Genomic DNA, 27,255 nt, shown 5'->3' with positions numbered 1-27,255 from the left:
TGGATGGTTAAGTAAGGGAAAACCTAACGTGTTCTAGAAGAACGCGCTATGCACATAAGGTGCTCGACTAAATATCTGAAAGAAGGACCAACTTGCTGTCTCAGTGAAATGTTGGTGGAATTGAAAATATTCCGTTTTGCACACCAACTGTTTGTTAAAATGTCGCAGTGAACTTCAGTTACTTATTCCAAAATTTGTTCTTTCTTGCTTAATGAGTCACTTTCAGTTAGAAGGAAGCATAGAAAAAGATGTTAGTTTGTATGGTTCCAACACTTGTATTAGGGCCTTATAATGTAAGTAACATTCTTTATTCATGTGTTCAAGTTGATGAGTTTCAATTTCTTTTATGTGGATGCTCTTCTTTCTTACAAAATAATGTTTTCAAATGTTATATGAAAACCACGTTTCTATGCTTTAATGGGTCTGCCATATATTTTTTTTTCTTTCGGTTATGGAATACAATTCTAGGTTGTTTGTGCCTTTTTATTTTTCATCAACACAAATTAATTTACTCTTTGAACCTTGTGGTATGCATTCTAAATCATGTTGCTGGAAATTATGTTTATAGGTAAACTATTGCAAGTAAATCAAATATGGTTTTTGGCTTGTTTGATGATAATGTCTAACAAGTGTTTGTTGAAATGCTTGAAAGAGAATTTAAAGAATTTAACCTTGTGGTATGCATTCTATCAGAATTACTAGCAGTAAATACAATACCTTTGAATGTATTATATATATATATATATATATATATATATATATATATATATATATATATATATATATATATTCTATCATAATGTATTCTACCAGAATAAAATCGATGTATTCTGCCAGAATGTATTATATGTATTCTGTCATATTCTATGTATTATACCAGAATATATTAAGTGATAGTTAATTGCAGGTAACATGTTTTTAACAATTATTAGTTTTTGTTGTATTTGTGATAGGAATGATTGGAAGAAGGCGTTGAAGACCTTGATATTCTTTTAGAATATGTATAATTATATTAAAATGTATAAAGATTTTAGTCTATAAGAATATGTATGAATTTGTATTTAAGTTCGGATGTATAAGAATATATTAGAATGTTTGTTATTTTTCAACATTTGATTCAAAAATTTTGTTATTCTTCAATAATATTCTATTAGAATAAAATTCTGAAAGATCATCATTCTAAAAAAATAATATTCTATTAGAATAAAATTCTGAAAGAGCATCATTCCAACAAAAAATATTCTGACAGAATAAAATCGGTAAAAAATTGAAATTGAATTAATTAAAAAATTCAGATTTTTTTTAATTAGGAGAATTAATCATCCCTAAAATCCAAAAATTTTCTTTTATAAATGTAGTTAATTGTCCAAAATACCATTTTGCTTAAAATTGTGTGATTATATGCTACATGTTACCCCATTGTAATATCATACACTCTCAAATCATGTCCATTGATTAATTTCATCCATTGGTCCAGATCTGTGCATTCTGGCATACAATACTTAGTAAAAACAAAATAACCTAAACCTCTCTCTCTCTCTCTCTCTCTCTCTCTATATATATATATATATATATATATATATATATATATATATATATATATATATATATATATATATATATATAACACAAAAAGGAAATACATATATATTGGTTTATCTTATTTAAGTGATCTAACAATAAAGAATCCAGATAAATTTGAGAAACCTCCATTAATAACAACCAATGAGACAATTAAAGTGTGTAGATTAACCAATGAGAATAATTAAAGTTTTGTATCAATAAGTAGATTTGCAAATGATGTCCATATGTTTGTTTTAACTTTAGAACAAGAACATATATTATTTCATGCAATATCCGATGGTGTTTATTTGATGAATTGGTTCAATTCGATCCAAACAGGTAAATCAAAATTAATTTTTGTTTTCATAACATGGATCCGAATGGTCCTAACTACATTCAAATTCGATCGGATCCAATTAAACTACAATAAGGCTGGATTGGTTTTTATTATTTGGTTTTCAATAGTCGGATTATTTTAAAACCGCATATAAATAGAATATCAACCAACTTTGTAGAAAAAACAAAAATAAATTATTTATTTGTGGTTTAAAATTTATAATCAACTATTAAAAAATGTATCATAGTTTAATATTTTATAAATAAAAAACTTTGAGAGAAAATACATATTAAGGGTTTTGATTAGATGAAACTTTTTAGATCTATTTGCAAAAATAAATAAATAAATAATAATAGATATATATTAAAAATAAATAAAAAATAAATTGTTATTCGATTTTTTTAGATTGTTCAATTCTTATTTTATAAAACAAAAACCAATCCGAAATCTAAAATAATAATTATGTTATTTTAAAAACTAATCAAAAAATTTGAATATCTGAATCAAATAATCAAATCCAATCTGTTCAATTAGACACTTCAGTTTTATTAAAATAATGAACAACCCTAGCAACCATAGAAATTAAGTCTTCCTACACATATGTCATATACTATGCCAAATTTTTAACAAACCCTTTATCACAAATTCTACATGAATCTAGGTTCAAGCTCTCATAAAAATTTCAAACTAGGATCAAGTATTACACATTAAAAACTTCGATTTTATTTTTATCCAAATCTACTAAATGATAGTTTTTTGCAAATTTTTTTTTCCTAGCAAGAGGTTATTCAAAGGAGCCAAATTATGTCAAAGTTTTGTTTGTTTTAATTATAAAAAGAAAACTCATTCAATACTCTATCAAAAGAAGAAATTAAAATCAAGATGATGATAAAAGATGATGGTTATCATCGTCTTGATTTTATTTTTTCCTTTGGATATACAAATTTTCGTTGATTTGAAGATGCTTTAACCGATTTGGGGTACTTCTTTTAGAATAAAACCGAGAGGGGTATAGAGGGCGAGTCGTGGTCCGATTTCTCAACTTTGTTGTCCTCGGTTTTGCTCTCTTTGTCTTCGAGTAGGTGGAATTTGTTGGGATTGTCAAAAAGTTTCATGGGACCCCATTCCCATGGGGGCCTCGTCCCGTATGAGTGTATTTGTTTAAAAAAACCGGGGATGGAGGCGGGGGCAAGGGCGAGGTTGGGCAGTCCCATCACGAAACCCCATGGGGCCCCCATTGATAGATTATATATATATATATATATATATATATATATATATATATATATATATATATATATATATACACACTAATATGAATTGTATAATATAATAAACAATAGCATTATTTTGAGCTCCCAAAATTCAACAACACAACATGTTTTTAAGTTGTTAGTATAATGTTTATGAGATTCCGTAACGTTTTTGTTTTTTACATGTAAAATATTGCTATAAATAACACTATTTGTTAGCCCAAACAACAACTTCTTTTAGCTTAAAACAACCGCAACTGGAAATCAATCGGGGACAGGGGAACGGGGGCAGGGGCGGGGGTAATAAGGGGAATTATGGGGCGAGAAGGTTGGAGATTTCGGGGGAGGGAGCAGGGGTGGGGGAACGGTGAAATTTTGGGGGTAGAGGATGGGGATGCATTCCCCGTCCCTTTTGCCCCCTTTGACATCCCTAGAGTTGTCCCTTGATGGTTCCGTGTAACGTCCAAAAATCATAAGTAAAAATTTCATTTTTAATTTAACCAAAAACCATAAACAGTCACATCAAACCATCCACAAGTACGTCAAAGTAAAAAGAGTTATCAAAGTACAATCCCAAAATCATAAAAGTGTGGAAACATGGGTGGATGTGTTGTGATCAAGCCAGACCCTTCCCCTTCGAACCGGAAGTACCTGAAACAAGACTTAAACCATAAGCACAATGCTTAGTGAGTTCTTCCCAAAATACCACATACCATACATACAATGGGCCTCGCCCAACATTGGGCCCAACCCAGTACATATCTGTTTATAACATGCGATGGGCCCAACCCAACACACTCATCATGCCTCGCCTGGTATCGGGCCCCACCCGACATACATACAAACACATACAATACATGCAATGGTCACACAAACATCTAGCATTCTAATAACAGTAATCAATGGGCCAACATTGGTGCCTTCTACCCGCTAAACACTGTGAAAAGACTCACCTCAATCAAATGATGAACAGTCACACAAACAGACTGTTGTTACGATGGCTGCTCAACTAAACACATTAAAACTAAATCTAATAAATAATAAGGGTAATAACCACAACTATAATCCCAATCACAAACCCTCTTACAAAGGGTAAAAGACTCTTTTACCTTTCCTACCCTAGGCCCAACAAGCCATAACCCAAGCCCAAAAGACCTAAGGCCGAAGAAATGGTCCAAAAAAGCTTTTAGTGAGTACGCTAAGGATGCCACTTTGTTACACTCAACGTACATGCTCTCACAACAAGGGAAAATAGGGCTAAAACGCGTTACGCTGAGCGTACGCCTATGTACTCACGTGGTTGCCAAAACTCTCATTAAACACTTAATACCTTAAGTGCAAACGTCCAAATCACAGATCTAGTTCTTGGGAAACATCTTAAATGATAAAGTCATCAACTTAATGCTTTTTCATGGCTCAAAGAGGCCCAACATCCAATTCTAACACTCTAACTTCATAATATGACCATCAACTCTTGCATGGTTGAGCTAAATCCATCAAGATACCATTTTTATGAACAAGGGACCTAAAAAACATCAAGATATACTATTCTAAACTTATGGAGTAACTTATACTCACATGAATCAACTCAAGGGACCAAAATATGCCAAAAACCCGCCTAGATCTAAACAAAGAATCATCAAGACCGAGACTTTATACCTTTTAGAAGATGATGAAGGTGAATAGATTATGGATCCACAAGCTTCAAATCAACAAGGGCTTCTCCAAAACGTTCTTCTCTCTTCAAGATGCACCAAACACACACCAAACCCTAAAATTTAGGGTTTGCCCATGACTCGAGTACGCCCAGCGTACCATAGGTATGTCCAACGTACTAGGGGAAAACTTTGAGTCCAAGTTTTACCAAGGTATGCCCAGTGTACCCTAATTACGCCCATCGTAATTAACACAAATTCAGTTTAATTAAACATTTAGAATTCAATGAATTTACCTGGGAATCGGGCGTTACATTCCGATTCTTTTTCCGTGAGTTCTGCAAGATCGGAAATTGATAAACATTTTCTTGTTAGGTTTGATTCAACGACTAGATGGTGCTGCCTCACTGCTATTAAAGTAATGTTTTTGTTCGGTGTCTCTTTTTGAACATATTACCTACTTGACATAATTTGTCTTATGTCTTACAGAGGGATGAAGATTAATTCAATTTTACTCTTAAGGAGGTGGAGACTATTAACCATGTGTTCTTTGGGTGTGACTTGGCCATCGACTTACTGAAACTTTTATGCAGATGACAGAATGTTCATATGCCTATTATGTTTTCCTTCCCATATTGGTTTGACTGGGTTGGTTCGCTGCGTTTGTCTTCAATTTGTCAAAAGTTTTTGGAGGCGGTTTTTTATACTCTTTGGTGGTCGATTTGTTGTTTTAAAAATTCATTCTTTTTTGGTAAAGTTAAGCCAAGAAAATGTTTATTGATTGTTAAGGTGGTTTTTCAAAGTTTCATTTAGGTTAATAGTAAGTGTCAATTGAGTTTGAGTTTGGCTGTAGGACACAAATTTGTCTATTACTTTAATGTAGTTGTTTCTTTTGTCTAGCTTATTGCTAGATTTAATAATATCTTTTCCGTTCTAAAAAAATCAAGATGATGACTTGGATCGATGAAAGTAAATTGATGAAAAGAGAGATTGAAAGGGATCGATGGAAATAGGAAGAGGGCGTGATCTAAAAACCAATTTCAGAATCCTATCTTTACAAATGATTTTAGAAAACAACCTCCTTAAAAAAAGCTCCATAAAAATACTATACTAAACACAATAGAAATTAGGGCTGAGTATGGGTCGGTTTTGGCCCAAAACCGAACCCAAACTGATGAACATCAGTTTTTGAAAAATTGAACCCAAATCGACCCTAAACCCATGGGTACAGTTTTATGGTTTATCGGTTTCTGAATCGGGTTTTCGGGTTCGGTTTCGGTTTATGAGCTAAACCAAACTTGAAACTATTTTTCTATCTTCCACTATCCTCACTTATATAGAAGTGAAGATGGCTTCCACTTTGATCCCTCAAGCGATGTGGGACAAAGGTAATGATTTAATAAAACTAAAGAGGATATATGTTGTGCCTATGTACGCGAGCATATCTAGCTACGTTTCAATCATGTGCCGATGTGAGATGAGATTATCTACCTGCGAAAATAAAAGAAGTGAAATATTGTCACACAGGTTTTGAACTTGAAACCTCCAGGAAAACACATGAGAGTCTTACCCACCTGAACCAACTCATGCTTTTAACATTACTTCGTTAAACATATTAATATTTGTATATATATATATATATATATATATATATATATATATATATATATATATATATATATATATATATATATATATATATATCGGTTCGGTTCGGTTTCTATCGGTTTTACCAAACCCAAACCGAAATTTTCGGTTTTCAAAAAATCTAAACCCAAACCGTCGATTTATACTTCGGTTTCGGTTTTGTCGGTTTTTCGGTTTCCATGTTCGATTTTACTCGCCCCTAATAGAAATCCTCTCGGGGATGGGAAACATAATAATCTCCACCATTGTTTATTGCTTTGCAATCATCTTCCTAACTTTATATTTTTAAGACTTTCAATATTGATAAAAAAGATAAATAAATAACTTTCGAAAAGTAAAATGATTATTATTTAAATAAAAAAATTATAATCTTGTTCATGTCAATATTTATTTAGAAAACTTTAATAAATATTTACAAGTCAACCCAAGTACATAACTTGTATAATTTTTTAAAAATAATTATCATTTCATTATAATTTATAATAAATTAATAATCAATCAAATCCGTGCTGTTAAGCTCATTTGCCATCTTGATAAGTGTCGTATTGTTTTACAAGAAACTAAAATCAAAGTCACGGTATAACTTTTCGAGCTTAATAGATGTTTTTTTTTATTAGAAATAGAAAAATAATTTCAATTAAAGTAATGTATTTATTGAAACGAAGTCAACCATTCTACACGGAGAATCGGAGATAAAGCTTTTTTTCTTATAAATAAAAAGATACAAAAAAAACGTGCATCCCACACCTTTCCCACTTTCTATATTACTCCATTTCCACCACCACCAGTTTCTCAGACCACCACTTCTATTCCAATGGCCGGCTCACGAAAACCACCACCGCTACCACCGCCACCACCATCATCATCTCCGTCACCCTCCCGGTCACCGGGAGTATCCCTTCAACCATCATCCCCAAGAAAAAATCCATCAAAATCAACAAAAATGTTCCGCCGTGTCCGCTCCGTTTTCCGATCATTCCCCATCATAACCCCCGCCGCCTGTAAATTCCCCGTATCCCTCCATAACCACCACCATGACAACCACCACATCCCCGGAGGAACCCGGATGACCGGAACCCTATTCGGCTACCGCAAAACCCGAATCAATCTTGCAATCCAAGAAAACCCTAGGTGTTTGCCGGTGCTTTTACTGGAACTTTCAATGCCGACGGGGAAACTACTCCAAGAAATGGGGTTAGGGCTCGTTAGGATCGCGATGGAGTGTGAGAAACGAAGTGGGAAGACGAAGCTCGTTGATGAACCCATATGGACGATGTATTGTAATGGTCGGAAAATGGGTTATGGTGTGAAAAGAGAACCTACAGATGATGACTTGTATGTTATGCAGCTGCTTCACGCTATATCTATGGGTGCCGGCGTTCTTCCAACCGCCGGAGACAACAATACCAGTGATAATGCAACCGCCGTTACTGCAACAGCTCCGTCAACTGATGGAGAATTAACGTACATGCGTGCACATTTTGAGCGAGTGATCGGATCAAAAGATTCAGAGACATATTACATGATGAATCCAGATGGTAGCAGTGGTCCAGAATTAAGTATCTTTTTTGTGCGAGTTTGAATACGTTTTCCGATTGTTTTTTTTAAAATAGATAACATATAAGTAGGGATTTGAAAATGTACGTAACTTTTGAAGTACTTAAGTCTTAACACATAGCAAATACACAATATCAATTGTGTTAAAGTTCTGAACATACTATGTTAAACGTTTGACATCGATTGTTTTCTATTCTTTCCGTTTGTTATGATATATAGCTCTTTTAATTGTGATAAGTTTGATGATATATTAATTAATGATGGTTAACGTTTACCCATATTGATTTGGTTTATAAGTTTCTGTATGAATGCGTGTATACAAGTAACTAATGATATATACTGTTGGTAGTTAAACGTTAAATATTAAAAGGACTTTAATTCCGCGATACTGGTACGTTAGAAAGTTGGGATGTATCCTAGCTAGAAAGAGAGTAAATTGTGCACACAAAAGGCAAAAATACACAAAACTTGTTTGTAGTAAATTGTTTCCGTAGCAAATTGCCTAAGACCCTTACGGGTTATGGAGGCTATCTATGTGTGTATATGATTTACTTTAGTATTAAAGGGCTGATTGATATATAGAATATCAAAAGAATGGAATGGGGAACTAATAGTAACAGAATAGACAAGATAACCCTTTTGGGTTCTCATAACGAACAATAGCAGTCTTCTAACTTCACCTGCATTTGCATTAAATCCACTATTAACGATGTCATCCCTGTGTTTCTTAACTTGTAATTAAAGAAAAACAACTTTTTTAAGCTATGATACTAGCTTGGACGAATAAGATATCCCGAGCCATGGTGACTAAATAAAGTTTCGAATAATCCATTTTGTTATCTATCTTTCCCAAGCCCGCCTTGTCTATATTTCCCAAGCCCCTTGTCCGTAAAATACCCAACGGAGAGGTCATATATTATGGTCACTCACTCAAAGTCCATATGAGAGAGAGAGAGAGAGAGAGAGAGAGAGAGAGAGAGAGAGAGAGAGAGAGAGAGAGAGAGGAGAGAGAGAGAGAGAGAGAGAGAGAGAGAGAGAGAGAGAGAGAGAGAGAGAGAGAGATGAATGGCCTCGCAAAGGTTTAATAGAATTGTCATGAAAATTTATAAAAATTTTTAAGTTTTGAAGTGAATGTATACATTCTTTTTCCTACTTGGTATTTCATACATTTTTTCATAGATTTAATCCATTGGAGATGACCTAATGCTACATCCAACCATTCCCATGAAAATTTTGTGTTGTATATTATTATTGTTTTGTTGACAAAGTCATTTGTAACACCTCTTGTAAGGGTAGACGAAGTCGGACAAATGGTACAATGGTTTGTTGGTGGTACTGACGGTACCGCCGACGACACTGTCCCTAGTTCGTGTGATACTATCAAATGTGTAAATGAATGGCTTGCTTAAGCCGCTTGAAACCTTCTTTCTTTCCTTTGTGACTGTTTAACGACTGTTTTTTCTAATTTAATTTTTTTTAGTAAATTACCTGTATAAACAACAATCTACCATAATGATAAATTAAATCCAATTCCATTTTAACTCTCTACAAATGAATAATTTGGTAAACGAAAAATCTTAATCTTTCATTAAACGATTTTGAGTATAAATACAAACAGGGGCGGAACCAGGATTTAAAGATAAGGGGGGCCTTATATATAATTTTTTTAAAAAAATATTCGAATAACATAATCGAGTCTGTAAAATTGAAAGGGAAACTGATAAAGAAAAAAAACCGTCTAAATTTGAATTGTATCAATCTTTGCAAGAACCAATCTTCAAAAGTTTTCAAACGATCATAAGCACCAATTCTCATACATTAACATGTTATTATTAAAAGAACGACTTAGAACATAGATACATATGATATTATGTTCAATTTAGAAGAATAAAAATAAAAAATTTATAAAAGTATAACTAATAGTACCTTTCTCACTTTAAGTTGTGCCCGACTTTGCTTCATAGAAGAAAAATCATCTATAAGTTTATCTATGGAAAATGTATCAACAATCTCCCTCTCAATGTTAATAAGCATACAACTTTTAAGAAAATCATCATTCATGGTATTATGAAGTCGCGTTTTCACGATTTTCATTGCTGAGAATGCTCTTTCAGATGTCGCAGTAGAAACAGGAAGCGTTAATATAATGCGAATCAATCTGTCAAACAAAGGATAAGTACCAGCCTTTCCAGTTTCATGTAGACCCCTGCACAACTCAGAAAGTGTAGAAGAAATTTTCAATTGTGGGTGATTGCGCACATCTAACTCATAATGTCGTAACTCAAGTTTCAACAAATGAATTTCGTGCTCTGTAAAGTCCAAAGGATAATAAGTTGTTGCCAATTTACATATATCTTCAACATTCAAGGACTTTTTTGGATCTAGTGCAACACTGAGACGGAGAAACTCTGTTACAGACTCATCAAATCTAGAATTCAACTCTTGTAACTGACTGTCAATAGCAGCAATAAACAATTCAACTCTGTAGTGATGCTCTGCAGTGATATTTTCTTTATCACGCCGTGTCCGAATTACATATTTGTAAGTCTCATTCATATCAGGGACCAAAATGTCACTTCTTTTACAAAAACAAACCACTTGATCCAAAAGTGATTGCCAACCTTCATCTTTCAGTTTTTGAAGCAATATTTTTGTTGTGGAAACCAAGGCCAATGCATTAATAATATCTATAGATTTTTGTTGTAAAGATTGGCAAAGCTTGTCAGTTATCCCCATTATATCTTTCATCATATGCAAAACAATGACAAAATCAAATGACATTGCATGTTTAAGTGCAAATATTGCATCACCTTTTTGAGAAGATGTAGAACCTTTTGTAGCAATGTCAGTCTACACAAGATGGACCAAAAAGTCTCATCAAACTACATATTGATTTAAAATGAGAACTCCACCTAGTATCCCCAGGTCTTTGTAGTGTTCGTATTTGATTTTTTTCCTTTTCCACTCTCAATCTCATCAACCTCAATTAAATGAGAAATTTCCAGCAATCTGAGCATCTTGCAATTGATCATGACGCTTGGAAGAAGAAGTTATGACATTAACTATAAAGTTTAAAGTTTTGAAGAAGTTATGTACCTCGGTCACATCTTTAGACGCTGCAACTAGAGCCAATTGCAATTGATGAGCAAAACAATGTATGTAATAAGCATAAGGGCATTCCTTTAATAATAAAGCTTGCAACCCATTCCATTCTCCACACATGTTACTAGCTCCATCATATTCTTGACCCCGAATATCTTGGACTCTAAGTTTATGATAAGACAATGAACACATTATCTAATTTTTCAAGGTCGATGAAGTTGTATCTTTGACATGAATCAAATCCAAAAATCTTTCTTTGACATGTCCATATCGGTCAACAAATCTCACAACAATAGCCATTTGTTCTTTCTTAGATTCATCTTGAGACTCGTCAACTATCAAACAAAATTTTGCAGTCCCGATTTCATCACGAATTGCTTTTTGTACATTTGTAGCTAAAACACGTAATATTTCTTTTTGGATATCCGGTGATGTGTATTTTGCATTTTGAGGAGCATTTTCTAACACAACATCATCAATAGTCTTGTTATAAGAAGCAAGCAACTTTATAAGTTCAAGGAAATTCCCTTGATTTTTTGAGTCAGGTCCCTCATCATGACCTCTTAAAGCACATGCTTGAAATGTAAGCCATTTGATAGCCTCAATAGAAACTTTAAGACGTAATCTATTATCCATAACTTGTTGAGTCGTTTGTTTCTCTATCACATTCTCTATGTGACACAACTTGTTTTTTTAAATCTTCATAGCATCTGATAGAAAAATTATGTGCTGAGGCCGGGGTCTTACCTTCAAGGACGATGAAAGAACAATCTTTTCCACAATTCACTTTTTTCCATTTATTAAACCCCGCGACGGTAAATGTATCTGACCTGACTCGTCCAATAGGTTTTTTTATTGAAAAGAAAGCAAGGGAAACAAAATGCAGCATCCTTTTTCTCAGAATATTCCAACCACCAAAATTTTTTAAACCAAGCTTGTTGAAAACTACGCATAGAACTATTTGGACCACTAGGACTTGAAGGATACTTTGATTTTTGAATTTGGTATGGTCCAAGTTTAATATATAATCGTCTAATCTCATCACGTTGGTGACTTGGATAGCTTGAGATCAAAGGTTGTTCTCCGGGATCACGAATCAAAGAATCTAAGTTTACCTCTCTTGAATTTGAAACATCATTTTTTTCAGGTTCAACATTAACAGGCTCTTCCATATTGCTATTTCTTTCAGGTTGTGGGTCATTAACATCTTCTTGTCGTTTGAAAAAAAAATCAATTGTTCTTTTTTTGCTCATGGTTTACTCTATAATTATAAAAATTAACAAACCAATTAACCAATCATAATATTATCATTAATTACGAATTATACTATTCAAAATAAATATTAATCACAAGTTACAAATGTTAGATATAACTATTTGAATCATAGTTAAGATGGAAATCGAAAAACATAAAGCAACCAATTACCTTGAGAGTGCCTATGAATTAAATTGTAATTGATGCTCTCCTTTAAAGTAACTGCCGAATAATTAAACTGTAATTGATATTCTCCCTTTGAAGTAATTGTGGCAGCGATGAATTCTAAATTGACGTCTCCTAAATTGTGGTAAGTGATGTATTTTGTATCTTTGTTAAATTAAGTGGGCTATAGGAGGGGCATGGGCTTAAATTGAATTTTATTTTGGGCTTAAACAATATATATATATATATATATATATATATATATATATATATATATATATATATATATATATATATATATATATATATATATATAAATTTCTATTTATTAGTATATAATGGAAGTAAAGGAAGTTGGGGGGGGGGGGGGGGGCAGCACACCTGCTATCCCCTGTGTTGCCTCCGCCCTTGAATACAAATCTATAGCTGGAAATAAGGAAATGATAACAACTAAACCATAAAAGATAATGACAAATACGTAGGAGGTATTTACAAATCTTTTACTCTCCCTCAAGTTGGAGCATGTAAGTCTCGAATGTCCAACTTGCCAAGTAAACTTTTCAACCTACCTGACCCTAGCCCTTTAGTGAATATGCCAGCTAACCGATCCTTTGTATTGATGCATATTGGTAAAGTTTCTTGGGACTCAAAACATTCTCTAATGAAATAACAATCCATTTCCACATGTTTATTTTTGCCCATGGAACAATGGCTTGTTAGCAATATGCCTTGCAACTTAATTGTCACACAAGAGAGACGTTGCCCTCGTAGGAGCCAACCTTAAGATCTTAAGTAACCAACAAATCCATAAAATCCCACTAACTACATGTCCCATGGCTCTATATTCTGCTTCTGCAAAAGAACAAGATACCACCGTTCGTTTCTTTGTTTTCCAAGAGATTAGGGACCCATCCAAAAGAAGTAGATAACATGTTAGAGACCTTCATGTAAAAGCACATCCTAACCAATCTGAGTCACAATAGGAAACTAATTCAGTGCCTCCAGTTCTAGGAATTAAAATACCTTGACCTGGTTTCACTTTGAGATAACGAAGTACATGTGAGGCAATTTCCATATGTCTTTGTCTAGGATCTACAACAAACTGACTAATCATATTAAATACATATGCAATGTCAGGTCTAGTTGTTTTTTTAAGTATAATAAACGACCAACCAATCTTCTGTATTGAATGGCTTCAATCTGAGGGCTCTCTTCACATTTATATAGTTGGATATTTTGTTCTATCGGAAAAGGACTTGGTTTACACCCCATCATATCGTAATCCTTTATTATGTCAAGAGTGTATTTTCTTTGACTCAATGCAATTCCTTCTGGTGTTTTGGCCACTTCAATGTCAAGGAAGTAATTCAATGATCCAAAATCCTTGATACGAAAGTTTTCGTTAAGATAGTCTTTTGTCTCTTGGATTTTTGTTGCATTGTTTCCTGTGATGATAACATCATCGACATATATAAGAGCAACAACATAAATATCACCCTTTTCATATATAAACAACAAAGCATATACATGTGTTTGTTTGTATCCCAAAGAAGATAATGCTATGGTGAACTATTGGTACCAATTGCGCGAGGGCTGTCGTAAGCCATAAATAGATTTCTTCAATCTACAAACTCTAGTTTCTCCCTCTCTAGCGAACCCTTCTGGCACCTTCATGTATGTTGGAACTTGAAAGTGAACCTCTAGCAATTCTAAGTCCAAGTGATTATTCCGGAGTCAGCATCAGGTTCTGAAGTGAAGAGTAGTTCGGAAGTTGTCCGGACTTGGAGAGAAGTTGATTAGAAGTTCAGGAGTTAAGACATTCCAGAATGGACTTCATGTCCGGAATGTGTGGTGATCTGGAGAAGCTATTTTGTCTCTTTCTTTATTAATTACTTTTGTCTCTTTGCATGATTAGACATTTCATAGGACTTAGTATGTTGGTCAACTTGGACAATCAGAATGTAAGAATTGTTCCTTTTATCCAGTCCTATGTATGTGTATTGGTTTGTACCATGTTTCACTTACTCCTATTTAAAGGAGCTTTCAATGCAATATTAAGAGACGGATCATTCACTCACTTTTGGCATTTTACTAAGACATTTCAACTCTCTTTCAAACATTCTTCTTGTTCTTCATTTATTAACTTTATCTTGATCATTTATTCTCATTCCTCATTTATTACTTGATCATTTGTTGAATATATATTAACTTAGACTTGACCGGTCTATCCAGGCTTGACTAGAACATTTTTTAGCAAGCAGACATTGATCTTAAGCATTCACTCAAGGTTTGAGTTTTCAAACCTTGTCCCTACGCATCAGATCTATTTTGTTCTCTCAATTGGTATCCAAGCTTGAGTGGTTGTCCTTTGAATCCATAAGATCAGATTATAGTTGGCTTGAAATTACCTTGGTATTTCAACCATTTATGTGTTAAGGATAAATGTTCTTCTATATACCACTTTAGCTTGAAGATATCTTAACTTCAATGGCTGCTTCTAATCCTCAGCAAATGATTTCAATGCAAATCGCAAATAGTGTGGGTGGCCCTACACGTGCCCTATTACTAGATGTGGAAAAATATGATCATTGGAATGTTAGAATGGAAAGATTTTTACTGGCCAAGGATAAAGGTGAAGAAATCTGGAGATCCATCAAAGAAGGTCCTCATGTTCCTGTGAGAACAGTTGTGAGAGATGTTGCTACTCAGCTTATGGGTTAAGATGAAGCTCGTCCAGCTCCTCTAACTGCAGATGATATTGAGAAGCTGCATGCTGATCAAGTTGCTTTCTTAGAAATGGTGTTTGGTGTTCCTCCTTCACTCTTCGAGCGCATCAAGTTGTGCAAATCAGCCAAAGAGATTTGGGACACTCTTTAGGACCTGATTGAAGGTTCGGAAAATATGAAAGACAATCGCCTCACCTCAGTTGTCAACTACTTCGATACCTTCACTACCACTCCTAGTGAATCAGTGGCCTTAGCCTCCAACCGTTATCGAATCGTGGTCAACAACATGATTGCTCATGGGATTGTCTGAACTCCTTTAGAGTACAATCTCAAATTCATAAACAGTTTTTGCAAAGGATGGGAAAATGTTAAATCTTGTCTCCAAAGTAATGGTTCTTTGAAAAAGTTATAGCTCTATCAACTTTTTGATGAACTTCAAGGACACGAGTCTAATGTTGCTCAAACCATAAGGTAACAATCCGGAGGCCCTCTTTCCCTTGTCAGTTCTTTCAAACCAGCCATTCCAAACTTGTCTACTTCGGACCCTTTCAAATCCATTGTTCCATCTGTTCAATCCTCCGCACCCATCTTACCCACACATAACTATCTTGTTGATGATTCCGAAGCCATGGACTCTGAACTCCATTTCCAGCAGGAGTTTGCTCTACTCTCCATGAAATACAAATTTCCTTTCAATCCCTCTTACAAACCATACCAAAACCGATTCCATGCTCCTCACCATAACAATCCTCAACCATACTCAGCTCTGGAACCTAAACCAACTTCGGAAAATCCTCTCGCTTACAAACCAAACATCACTAAGCCAAACTCTACTCCGGAACCTTCTTAGAGTTCGAAATCGGACAAACCAAAAATTGTGTGTCATAAGTGTAGACATGCAAACCATTTTGCTAAAGATTGTCTGGCTGATGCTCCGCAGAAACCAAAAATCAAGGATTCTGCTTACTATGTCCAAAAAGATCAAGAGATGGCTGAAAGCGAAAAAGCCTTTGTAACAGCGGTTTCAAGAGATGTTGAAGGATATTGGTCATCCGGGGATGATGATGACATGGTTATTGGAAGAAATATGTGTTTGATGGCAAGACAAACTATTGAATGTGATGAAGGGTATTAGTCATTTGGGCCAGAAAATGAAGATGATGTTGCTGAACCTCACTATTGTTACATGGCCACCAACGATCCACCTGGTCGAAGCATCGTTCAGCAGGTAAAATCTATGATCGCTGATAAAAATTATGATTTGTCTCTCTATGAACCTTATCTAACCTAGATTCAAACATATATGAGCACCATCTAGATCCGGTCGGCAACAGACCATACATCCGAACAAATAATATCATATATGGCAACATATAACATTTAGCACATAAAAGCATTTTAGGCAAATTTCCTAAAATAAATTAGTGCTCGTGTCTAAAATATCACAAACAATTATCTCACAATCTTCACTTAGAATTCTAAGTTTAAGTCTAGAAATCCTACAAATTGCTAGCTCACTTAAATTAATGCTCTGATACCAACTGTGACATCCCTAAAATCTAGGCTAGAAAAGACCGGTTTCATTTATGCTTTTAAAATAATTTCAGAGTAAATCCTTTTGATTTAAAAGAGTTGCATAATTTGTTCCCAAAAACAAAATATGATAAAAATAATATTTACCAAAGCATTTCATAAAGAAATGCATTTTCATTATATAATCAAAACTCGGGATGTCATGTTCCGATATAGACACAAAAGCATAAACAACAAAAGATAGACCATACAACAGTTACATATAACAACCGGTCTAATAAAAAATAACTTGATGATTCATCCATCTTATGCCCTCGCGCCACTACCTATAATACAAATAAACTGAGTGGGTCAGACTTGGGAGCCTAGTGAGCATATAGGGTTTTCAACCCGCAATAAATAATTATATTTAATTTCACCCAATTACCCATTCCCGTTATCCTCACTTTACATCCTTAAAACAACATCTATCTCAAGGGACCTAATCTAGGATTTTCATCTGGACGGACATTACTGCAAAGGGGTTTCCTCAACAGTAGATGTCCTAAAGGCAACCATGAGGGGGATAGAGTACACCGGTGAACACATCGTTCACAACACATACATGTTATGAGCCTGCTAGTGTTCCACATGACTGCCTAGAAAGAGTCTGTGGTCGTCATCCATACTCTGCTAGATGACTAGATCAACAACAACATCGAGGCCTCTCATCTGTTTATCACACATCAACTATCTACCCATGTTCTACCCAACATATTAGTTGATAAAAATATATATTTTTATACATAGTTTAAAACTTGTATAGCATTCTCATTCAATACATATTCCAAACAACAGATGAGACACATAAACATAACATGTATTTCATAGAGAATAAATCATATCTATGAGATAGAAGAAAGTGAATATACATTCACACATATAACAACAAAATATACACATAACACGTATTTCGTATAAAATACTTTATAATTATGCGTTAGAAGAAAGTAACTACACACTCACTTGATCAGAAGATGATCAGACAACACTACGACTTGTAGAAGTAGTATTCTTCGGTAGATCTGGAAGATCTTCACAAAAATTGGCTTCTCGCAGGCAGAGCTTCGGCTCGGGAATTGCACTTCTCGGGATCTTCAGGGCTTCAGGGCTCGGGATTAATACCGGGGCTTCAGGATATTTCTTTCACGTAAAACGGGGTAAAAAAGAGTGAGAGAGAAGAGTTTGAACAAAAGAAATCGGCAGCCATCGACATCTATTTATAGGGTGCTGAAACCTCGATTATGCTGGGCGTACTATGCCTTACGCTGGGCGTACTATGCCTTACGTTGGGCGTACGCGACGTCACTGCATGCGTATGGCACTCGAGTTTGGTCAGGTGACGTAGCTGAGGCGGTTCCGGGTACGTTGGGCTTACTCAACTACACTGGGCGTAGTTCGGATCAGATCGATGACCCCTCCACCTCCTTCGGATAATATCCAAATTAATATTAAAATTAATATATTTTTATTATTTATAAAACTTCCGAAATTCATACCTTACTCATACGAACTCCGTTTTTGATGTTCTTTATATCCACACGTAGGTGAGACTATACTCTACAACTTACATTTAGACTCCGTCGGCTGATCTTGACTTAATTTTTATTGTATTATTTTTAGTAGTCCGGGACAGGAAAACTCCGTTATAAATTCATAACTTCTTCATATGACGTCTGTTTTCGTCTGTCCTTTCACCATTGCACTACTATCAACAAGATCTTCGATTCTCGTTTAGATTGTTTCGACCAACAATCAATCGATCTCGAAATCGAGTTTCGAGCTGCATACTGCTAAGCTGAAACTTAGAAAAATCATAACTTCCTCATACGAAGTCAGATTTGGGCATTCTTTTTATGCACTCTCTCGGTTTAATGAAATTTACAACATTCATTTAGATCACTAGGGATAAGTATCGCTCTAACGTAAATTCACTTTTTACGTCATTCAACGTCGTGCCGGTTCTGTCGCGAAACTTCGACAGGTCATAACTTCTTCGTTATAACTCGGATTTCGGCATTCTTTATATATTCGGAAACCTCATTTCAACTACTACAACATTATCCATAGATATCTGCTTTATTTAATTTTTCATTTTGACGCTTATTTTTATTCTTAATTAAATTAAGACACACAATTAAGCACAAAACACATAATACTCAAATAATACACTTCTATTATTTCAAAACGGGTTACAAAGGTTAACCTAGACTATTATATCAACATTAATGACAAGCCCAGAAACACAGGCGTTACACGGATCAATGACATATATTAATGTTCTATTCTCGGAGTATAACTCGCTCGTACTCATAAGAAGATACTACCCAATATTCCTCATAATTAATTTAGGTTTACACTTTATCCCAAATTATTATATATAATCAGGTATGTTCTTTAACACGTATTTCAGACACCATCGAATAGTTCACACATAAACATATATTTAATACTTCAATCAATACTTGTATTAAAATCATGTTCATGAAAGGGACTATGCACTCACTTGAAAGGTGGTAACTTTGTATTCGAACAACGATTCGTTATCTCAAAATATTTTTCCCTCGACAAAACCTAGTATCAATACCACTAGGGTTTAGTCTAACGTTAATCGCGACTAATTAATAGTTTAGCTATTATTACTATTATATAAGCGTTAAACAATACTTATATAACTCATAATAATAGCCCAAGTACTTATTATAAGTTCTTAATAACGTTACTATAATATTTAAAAGCTATATTAAAAATTTCGTAGGCGTAGCTCACTTACAGCAGGTTTTAAAGAAAACCGGGCTTTGCTCGGAGCAGCATTTCTAAACCGAAAAACCCCTTTTTTTTTGGGACTCCGGGAGCCTCGGGGCTTCCTTCGAGTGCTAGGGGTTCACCTAGGGTTTAGGGAGCTCAAAATAGGATAGAGAGAGAAAGTTTTTAGAGAGAGAATGAGATTTGGTGTGAAATGCTCGGATCCCTTCGCAGCCTTTTATAGGCGGTCAGGAGCTCAGTTACGCTGCGTGTTCGGAAGGGGAACGCTGGGCATTCCTTGGATAGGGTTTCCAGCTTCGCACCAGCTGGCTCACGCATCGGATGGGATAAGACCGAAGCTACGTGGGGGGTTCTGACCTCGTACGCGACGCGTAGGCGAGGCGATGTGGCACGATCCGATGGTTGTTCTGCGATCAGCGATGGACAGCTAAGATGAGGCCATGTCATCCCTCTCGCAACAGACTTTGTGATTTCGATTCCAAACTTTAAAAATTCGTATCTTCATCATAAGAGCTCCGTTTTTGAAGTTCTTTATATCCACGCGTAGGCGGGAATGTACTCTACAACTTTCGTTTAGACTTCGTCGGCTAATTTTGAATTTATTTTAAAAGTTATATTATTAACATGTCGGGACAAGATTGGTCCGTAAAAATCTCATAACTTCTTCATCCGACTTCCGTTTTCGTCTGTCTTTTTATCGTTACGCTATGTCACACCCCAAAACCATGAACATTGGAAACGTTCAGGGGTGGAGGACGTCATGTACATTATAACAACAGTGTAAAATCGTAAACAAGCAACAACATCATCCATTGCATTATATGTAAAGTTTTAATACATGTGTGTTCTTTCATTGTAATAAGACACCAAAAATATACAATCAAAATAAAAGACGAGACTTGTCTGCTCCGTCTTCTCAAAACCTGGCCACCGTACCTGTCTACTGATGACCTGAGAATACAAGTTATTTTGAAAGAGAGTATCAACTTTAAAGCTAGTGAATTCATAAGTATTTAAGTGTCATTGTCTTGCTTACTAAAAGTTGTTTTAAAAGTCATGTAAACCTTTAAATGAAAATGTTGATGTAAGTATGAAAAGCCCTAGAAAATCCCTTATTTTCTATCAGTTTGAGATGTAGTCTTCTACCAAGACCCGAATGTTTTGTTATGACAATGTAGTCTTCTACCAAGACCCGAATGTTTTGTTATGACAATGTAGTCTTCTACCAAGACCCGAATGTTCTGTTATGACAATGTAGTCTTCTACCAAGACCCGAATGTTTTGTTATGACAACGTAGTCTTCTACCAAGACTTAAATGTTCTGTAAGTAAAATGATAGCTTTTCCTTTCTATTGACTAGTACTAAAAGTACATAATCTAACTCATCGTTTATGTGAAAGTATCACAAAATAAAGTAAACAGGAAAAAGTACTAATGTAAGTGTTATCCCGAGGTACTAGGGCTAATACGCCATCGCGTAAAGCGAAACGTATAACCTATCACAAAATAAAGTAAATAGGAAAAAGTACTAATGTAAGTGTTATCCCGAGGTACTAGGGCTAACACACCATCGCGTAAAGCGAAACGTATAACCTATCACAAAATAAAGTAAATAGGAAAATATACTAAAGTGAATATTATCTCGAGGTACTAGGGCTAACACGACGTATGTAACTGTTATCCCGAGGTACTAGGGCTAACACGACATATATATAACCTAATGAACATCCGAAGATTGTCCAATTGTCCTCTGTAGTAGCAGCAGGGTGGAGGAAGGGTTAGTCCCGTAAAGGTACTCTTAGTATAAGTAATAACCGTAGTCATCCGTAGATGTTTATCACCCACTGTTGCTAACAGATGGGTTCCGGAATGGTTAGTCCCGTCCATATATCCCGTGGTACTAGGGATAGGGTCCCTGTTGGATAAGGTGTCTAAGTCCATAACTATTTCGGGTCAGTACTTGACCCGACCCGGCATGGTCCATTTGGGTTGCATGGCACCATGCAATTGGATAGACTAAATGAGAGTAATAACACTTGGAGATTATTAATATGTTATAAGTTCTAATATATTAATAATATTATTTGATTAGTTTGATCAAGAATTAATTTAGAATTAATTAAGTGATCAAAGGATAACTAATTAAATATATGGGTTGATTATGTAAATCATTCATATCTTGTATAGTGGGCTAAGAGGCTCCATGGATTATCAAGTTGGGTTCCACCCATAGGATGCTCCATGGATGCTCCATGGGAGTTACAAACCCATGGGTCATGGAAATGAAGAGTCATGACACATTAGGGTTTACATGGTGTAACCCTAGATGTGTCAACACTATATAAGAGTCCCATTCTCCACAAAAACGACACACATAAGAAACTAGAGGGCTTGGCCGATTTTAAGAAGTGTGTATTCTCTCAAAAGTCTTTCCAAGAGCATTTGGTGTTGTGTGAAGCATTTGAGGCATCACACTTGGTGTGCTAGGCTCACAAGGTTTCAAGGAACATAAGTAACAACAAGGTAAGTTATTCTATCTTTCATTCAAGTTAAAATTGTTCCCCATGTATGCTAGATAGGAATATAACCTTGGAAATTCAACTTTGCATGATAATTAGACAAACATAGATCCAAGGTTATTAGGGTTGCATGTACACTTAGGAAGTGTTAGAATGCTCAAAACCCATCAGTGGTATCAAAGCCAAGGCTTGTTTGTTTGTTATTTGTGCTAAAAAGTTGAAGAAAGTCGAAAAACTTCCTGTCTGACTGCTGGACTCGTCGAGTCCATGGGGGGACTCGTCGAGTTCACTTGTATCTTCAACCTACTCGTCGAGTAGGTTAATGCACTCGGCGAGTAGGGTCGACAGAGTCCAGATTTTCGACTTTAGTTGCTGGAAATGGATTAGAAACATTACCCTAAACTGTTTTGGTACTTGAAAACTTGTTTTAGTTGGTGTAATGTCTTGCTAATTCATTTACAACAACTAGTTATCAAAATTACAAAGTTTTAAGTGTAGTTTTGATTCATGAAAGTGCTTATGTTCATGTTCTTGATCTTATGATGTTTAGATGATCATAGGAATTATTTGTAACCTATGTGGTAGTTTAATTCTTGATCATAATGTGTTTTAATGGTATCCATAACTTGTCCTCAAGTTATGGAAAACCAAAAGTCACTTGAGTTAAAAACCATTAAAAGAACACAAGAGTTAGAAAAATGAAGAGTCTTCATTTTATTACTCTATTAAACTCATAAGTTACAAGAAATGAAAAGTTTTGAAAGTTTACAAAACTTGCCCTCAAGTTTTGGAACAAGTAAAGTCAAGTTAAAACTTTAGTTCCAACCCTTAGAATTTTAAAAGTTAAAATTCAACCCTTATACTTATATTATTATGATTTAATAATTATATATATATATATATATATATATATATATATATATATATATATATGTATAAGAACAAAGTCGTCTTACCGCTAGCACGCCTCATTCACGAAACCGGTCTATAAGGTGGGTATAAGGTTGTTGCCTATAAAATGGCAACTTAATGGGTGTCCACTCTCACCCACCGCTTGCTTGACCGGTGGAGGGTCGTTAGCCGAACGGGTAAGACAAGGACTTATAAATTCTCATTAAAAGTATGATGAATATTATAAAGTAACTAAATGTTTTATTAAAATTCTCAATCTTAGTTACTTTAGGAAAAATGTGAATAAGGTGCTAATCCATGAAATTACACTTTACACTTTGTGTAAGTCGTTGGTGGAGCGTGTGTGGTTAACCGGCACACTAACGTGGACTTAACAAGGTAGGTGAAGGGTGACTTAAGGTTTATTATAGTATCGGTGGAGCGTGTGTGGTTTACCGGCACATCGATTGAGTGATAAACTTTAAGGGTACCAAGTGATTTGCATGGTTACTTCACACCTCGTTTTGTGATCCTCGGTATCCCAGTCACAAAACTTGGAGGGCACACTCGAGATTGAAACATGCCTTTGAAAAGTTCATTGAATCTCAAAGAATCTAGGAATTTCTAAAGAACCAATCAAAAACCTAATATCTAATATTTCGGTTTTCGTGGTGGAAATTGGTGAATCGTCATTCACCTACCTTTCAAATATGTTATAGCTTGGATTATGGCATACCTCTTTCAAGTTATAATATATTGTGATTGGATCCTAGCCTTAATATTACATTTGGGTGTTTTATTAAGGACTCTCCTAATATCTAAACTAATCTTGTCCATTTCTTTCAGATGTCTTCAAACAATGTTGCTTCTGGCTCTAACCCTAATAGCTCCTTTACCCTTATGAACTTGTGTGGGAAGGTCACTTTTGATGGATCCAACTTCAATGAGTGGATCAGAAACATCAGGATGATTACCCGCTACAAGGACAAAGAATATGTCCTTGACAAGGAGCTTAAGGAGATTGATGAGACCACTGCAACTCCTCAGGAGATCACTGACTTTCAGGCACATGAAAGGGATGCTACGAAAGTGGCATGCATCATGATGGCCACGATGACAGCGGAACTCCAAATGTCTTATGAGGATTTCTACCCTTATGAAATGCACCAGGATTTGATGGAAAGATACCATCAAAGTGCACGACAAGAGAGGTATGAAATCATCTGCTCCATGATAACAGCCATGATGAAGGACGGGGAATCCGTCACGAGCCACATGCAAAAAATGCAAAGGTATGTGGATCGTTTGCTAAAGCTTAATGTGAACTTCCCTGAGGAGCTTGCAACAGATATCATTTTGCACTCCTTACCATCGTGCTATGATCAATTCCGCATGACATATCACATGAATAAGGAAGAGGTCATACTCAGCAAACTTCAGGGACTTCTTAAGACCGCAGAAACAGGTCTTAAAGGGAAGTCGGTTGTTAACACTCCTACTCCAAACTCTACTCCGGTTTTGGCAATCGGGAAAAGTCGAGGGAAGAAAAGAAAGAGCTCTTCGAAGGGTACCAAGGCTCGGACCCTTGATGGCTCTTCTTCAAGTGGAACCAAGAAAGGTTCCATCACTCCTTATTCTGACCCAAAAGAGGCTGAATGCTTCTATTGCCATGAAAAATCACATTGGAAGCGGAACTGCCCAAAATACCAGCAAGATGTGAAGGATGGGAAAGTTAAACCCAACCATGCAGGTATTTACACTATCATTTCTAATAACTCACCCCATTCTAAATCTTGGGTCCTTGATACCGGTTGTGGTATTCATATTTGTTGTGACTTGCAGGGACTAAGAAGAAGTGAGAATGTGGAGCAAGGAAGAATAAACTTAATCATGGGGAATAGGAAAGCTTTACCTGTTACCAAGATTGGAGTTTATACTTTAGCGCTAAGTAGTGGGTTTAATTTAGATTTGAATAAATGTTGTTATTCGCCAGGAATGGCAAGAAATATTATTTCCTTTCATGATTTGTACAAACAAGGGTTTACCTTTTCATTTAATAATGAAGTTGGTTCTATTGATACTTTCTTTAATAATGTTCTTTATTTTAAAGCATTACCTTATGATGGTGTGTATGAAGCTGTATCTATTATAGATAACTTAGGAAATAATGTTTTGTGTATTGATTCTATTAATAATAATAACTTGGATAAAGCATCATTATGGCATTGTCGTCTTGGACATATAAGCAAGAAACTCATAGGCCAACTCCAAAAGGATGGAGTCTTGGAGTCATTTGACCTAAAGTCAGATGATAGTTGCGAATCATGCTTACTTGGAAAGATGACAAAGTCACCCTTCACAGGTTCTTATGAGAGAGGTGAAGGTTTGTTGGACCTTGTACACACGGATGTGTGTGGACCATTCAAACATGCCACAAGGGATGCTAATCGTTATTATTTGACTTTTACTGATGATTACAGTAGATATGGATATGTCTACTTGATCAAGCATAAGTCAGAGACTTTCGAAAGGTTTAAGGAATTTAAACAGGAAGTCAAGAATCAATTGGGCAGGAACATTAAGATGCTTTGATCTGATCGTGGTGGTGAGTATCTTAGTTCAGAGTTCCTTGACTATCTAAGGGAATGTGGGATAGTCTCACAATTGACACCTCCCATGACACTACAGTTGAATGGTGAGGCTGAGAGGTGTAATCGAACCTTGTTGGATATGGTTCGTTCCATGATGAGTCGAGCTTCGCTACCAATCTCATTCTGGGGGTATGCCTTAGAGACTGCTGCCCATATCCTTAATCTAGTCCCTACAAAGAAAGTTGCCAAAACTCCTCACAAGATGTGGACTGGTAAAGTACCCAAACTAGACCACATCAAGATTTGGGGTTGCGAGGCTTTCGTGAGACGCGAGACTCATGATAAACCCGAACCCCGAAGCGAGAGGTGTATTTTCATCGGCTACCCACAGCAATCCTTTGGTTACCTCTTCTACAGACCGAGTGAAAATGTGGTCTTTGTAGCTAGGTGGGCTTTCTTTAGAGAGAGAGTTCATAAGCCAAGGAAACAGTGGGAGGCAAGTTGATCTTGAAGAAATTCAAGAGTCAAGTGGTGAAGGAACTTCAAACCCTAGCACTCAACTTGAGGAGGAAACTCATGTTAAGCCAATTGACAAGTTTGTACCTCTGAGGCGTTCCACAAGAGTTAGGAATGCTCCTGAGCATTACTATGGATTCCATATTACTGCAGAAGGAGATACACTTATCAGTGATGAGACACTGATAGGTCTGGATGAACCTAACAGTTACGCGGAAGCCATGGCAGGCCCTGAGTCAGCCAAGTGGAAAGAGGCAATGGACAGCGAAATACAGTCCATGTATGACAATCAAGTTTGGAACTTGGTTGAGAATGTACCAGGTCGTAAGACAGTAGGGTGCAAATGGGTCTTCAAGAAGAAGACCGACATGGATGGTAATGTACACACATATAAGGCTAGACTGGTTGCAAAGGGGTTCTCTCAAATTCCTGGAGTGGACTATGATGAGACCTTTTCCCCAGTAGCCAAGATTAAGTCTATTTGGGTTCTGTTAGCCATAGCTGCATTTCATGACTATGAAATATGGCAAATGGATGTCAAAACCGCTTTCCTTAATGGAAAGTTGGCTGAAGATGTTTACATGAGTCAGCCAGAGGGTTTTGTCAGCAACGGGTACCCTAATAGAGTGTGTAAGCTTGAGAAATCCATTTATGGATTGAAGCAAGCACCTCGCAGATGGAATCTTTGCTTTGATGAAAAGGTCAAGGAATTTGGCTTTTCTAGGAGTGAAGATGAGTCTTGCGTGTATGTCAAGGCTAGTGGGAGTATAGTTAGCTTTTTTGTATTGTATGTGGATGACATACTACTCATAGGAAATGACATCCCAACCCTGCAGGAAGTTAAGTCCTGGCTTGGGAAGTGTTTCTCTATGAAGGACCTAGGAGACGCTACCTATATTCTAGGGATAAGGATCTTGAGAGATCGGAGTAAAAGACTAATTGGACTTAGTCAGAGTACCTACTTGGATAAGGTGCTGAAGAGATTCAGCATGCAGGATTCCAAGAAAGGAGAGTTACCCATCCAGAGTAACACCAGATTGAGTAAGACACAAAGCCCTAGCACTGAGGCCGAGATAGCCGAAATGAGTCGAATCCCTTATGCTTCGGCTGTAGAATCGATCATGTATGCTATGACGTGTAC

The 27,255-nt window shown here is 35.8% G+C and overlaps 3 protein-coding genes across 3 annotated transcripts; 1 reads left to right on the top strand and 2 right to left on the bottom strand.

Annotated features, from left to right (window-relative positions):
- Positions 1-6,156: 6,156 nt before the first annotated feature.
- On the top strand, positions 6,157-8,317 carry LOC111880368 (protein MIZU-KUSSEI 1). Its single transcript, XM_023876788.2, has 2 exons — positions 6,157-6,196; positions 7,121-8,317. The coding sequence occupies exons 1-2, from the start codon at positions 6,157-6,159 to the stop codon at positions 8,035-8,037; spliced, it is 957 nt and encodes a 318-aa protein (XP_023732556.1). The 3' UTR covers positions 8,038-8,317.
- Positions 8,318-8,659: 342 nt separating this feature from the next.
- LOC111880369 (uncharacterized) lies at positions 8,660-11,306 on the bottom strand. The gene is made up of 4 exons (XM_023876789.1): positions 11,109-11,306; positions 9,939-10,862; positions 9,501-9,557; positions 8,660-8,692 (listed from the first exon to the last, which is right to left on the bottom strand). The coding sequence occupies exons 1-4, from the start codon at positions 11,304-11,306 to the stop codon at positions 8,660-8,662; spliced, it is 1,212 nt and encodes a 403-aa protein (XP_023732557.1).
- A 3-nt stretch (positions 11,307-11,309) lies between these two features.
- On the bottom strand, positions 11,310-12,367 carry LOC111880370 (uncharacterized). Its single transcript, XM_052766516.1, has 3 exons — positions 12,045-12,367; positions 11,862-11,944; positions 11,310-11,785 (listed from the first exon to the last, which is right to left on the bottom strand). Exons 1-3 carry the CDS (start codon positions 12,365-12,367, stop codon positions 11,310-11,312), a joined length of 882 nt encoding a protein of 293 aa, XP_052622476.1.
- Positions 12,368-27,255: the final 14,888 nt, after the last annotated feature.

Source organism: Lactuca sativa, chromosome 8 (genome assembly GCF_002870075.4).
Source record: "Lactuca sativa cultivar Salinas chromosome 8, Lsat_Salinas_v11, whole genome shotgun sequence".
Lineage (NCBI taxonomy): Eukaryota > Viridiplantae > Streptophyta > Magnoliopsida > Asterales > Asteraceae > Lactuca > Lactuca sativa.
This window is presented reverse-complemented; position numbering and strand designations above follow the sequence as displayed.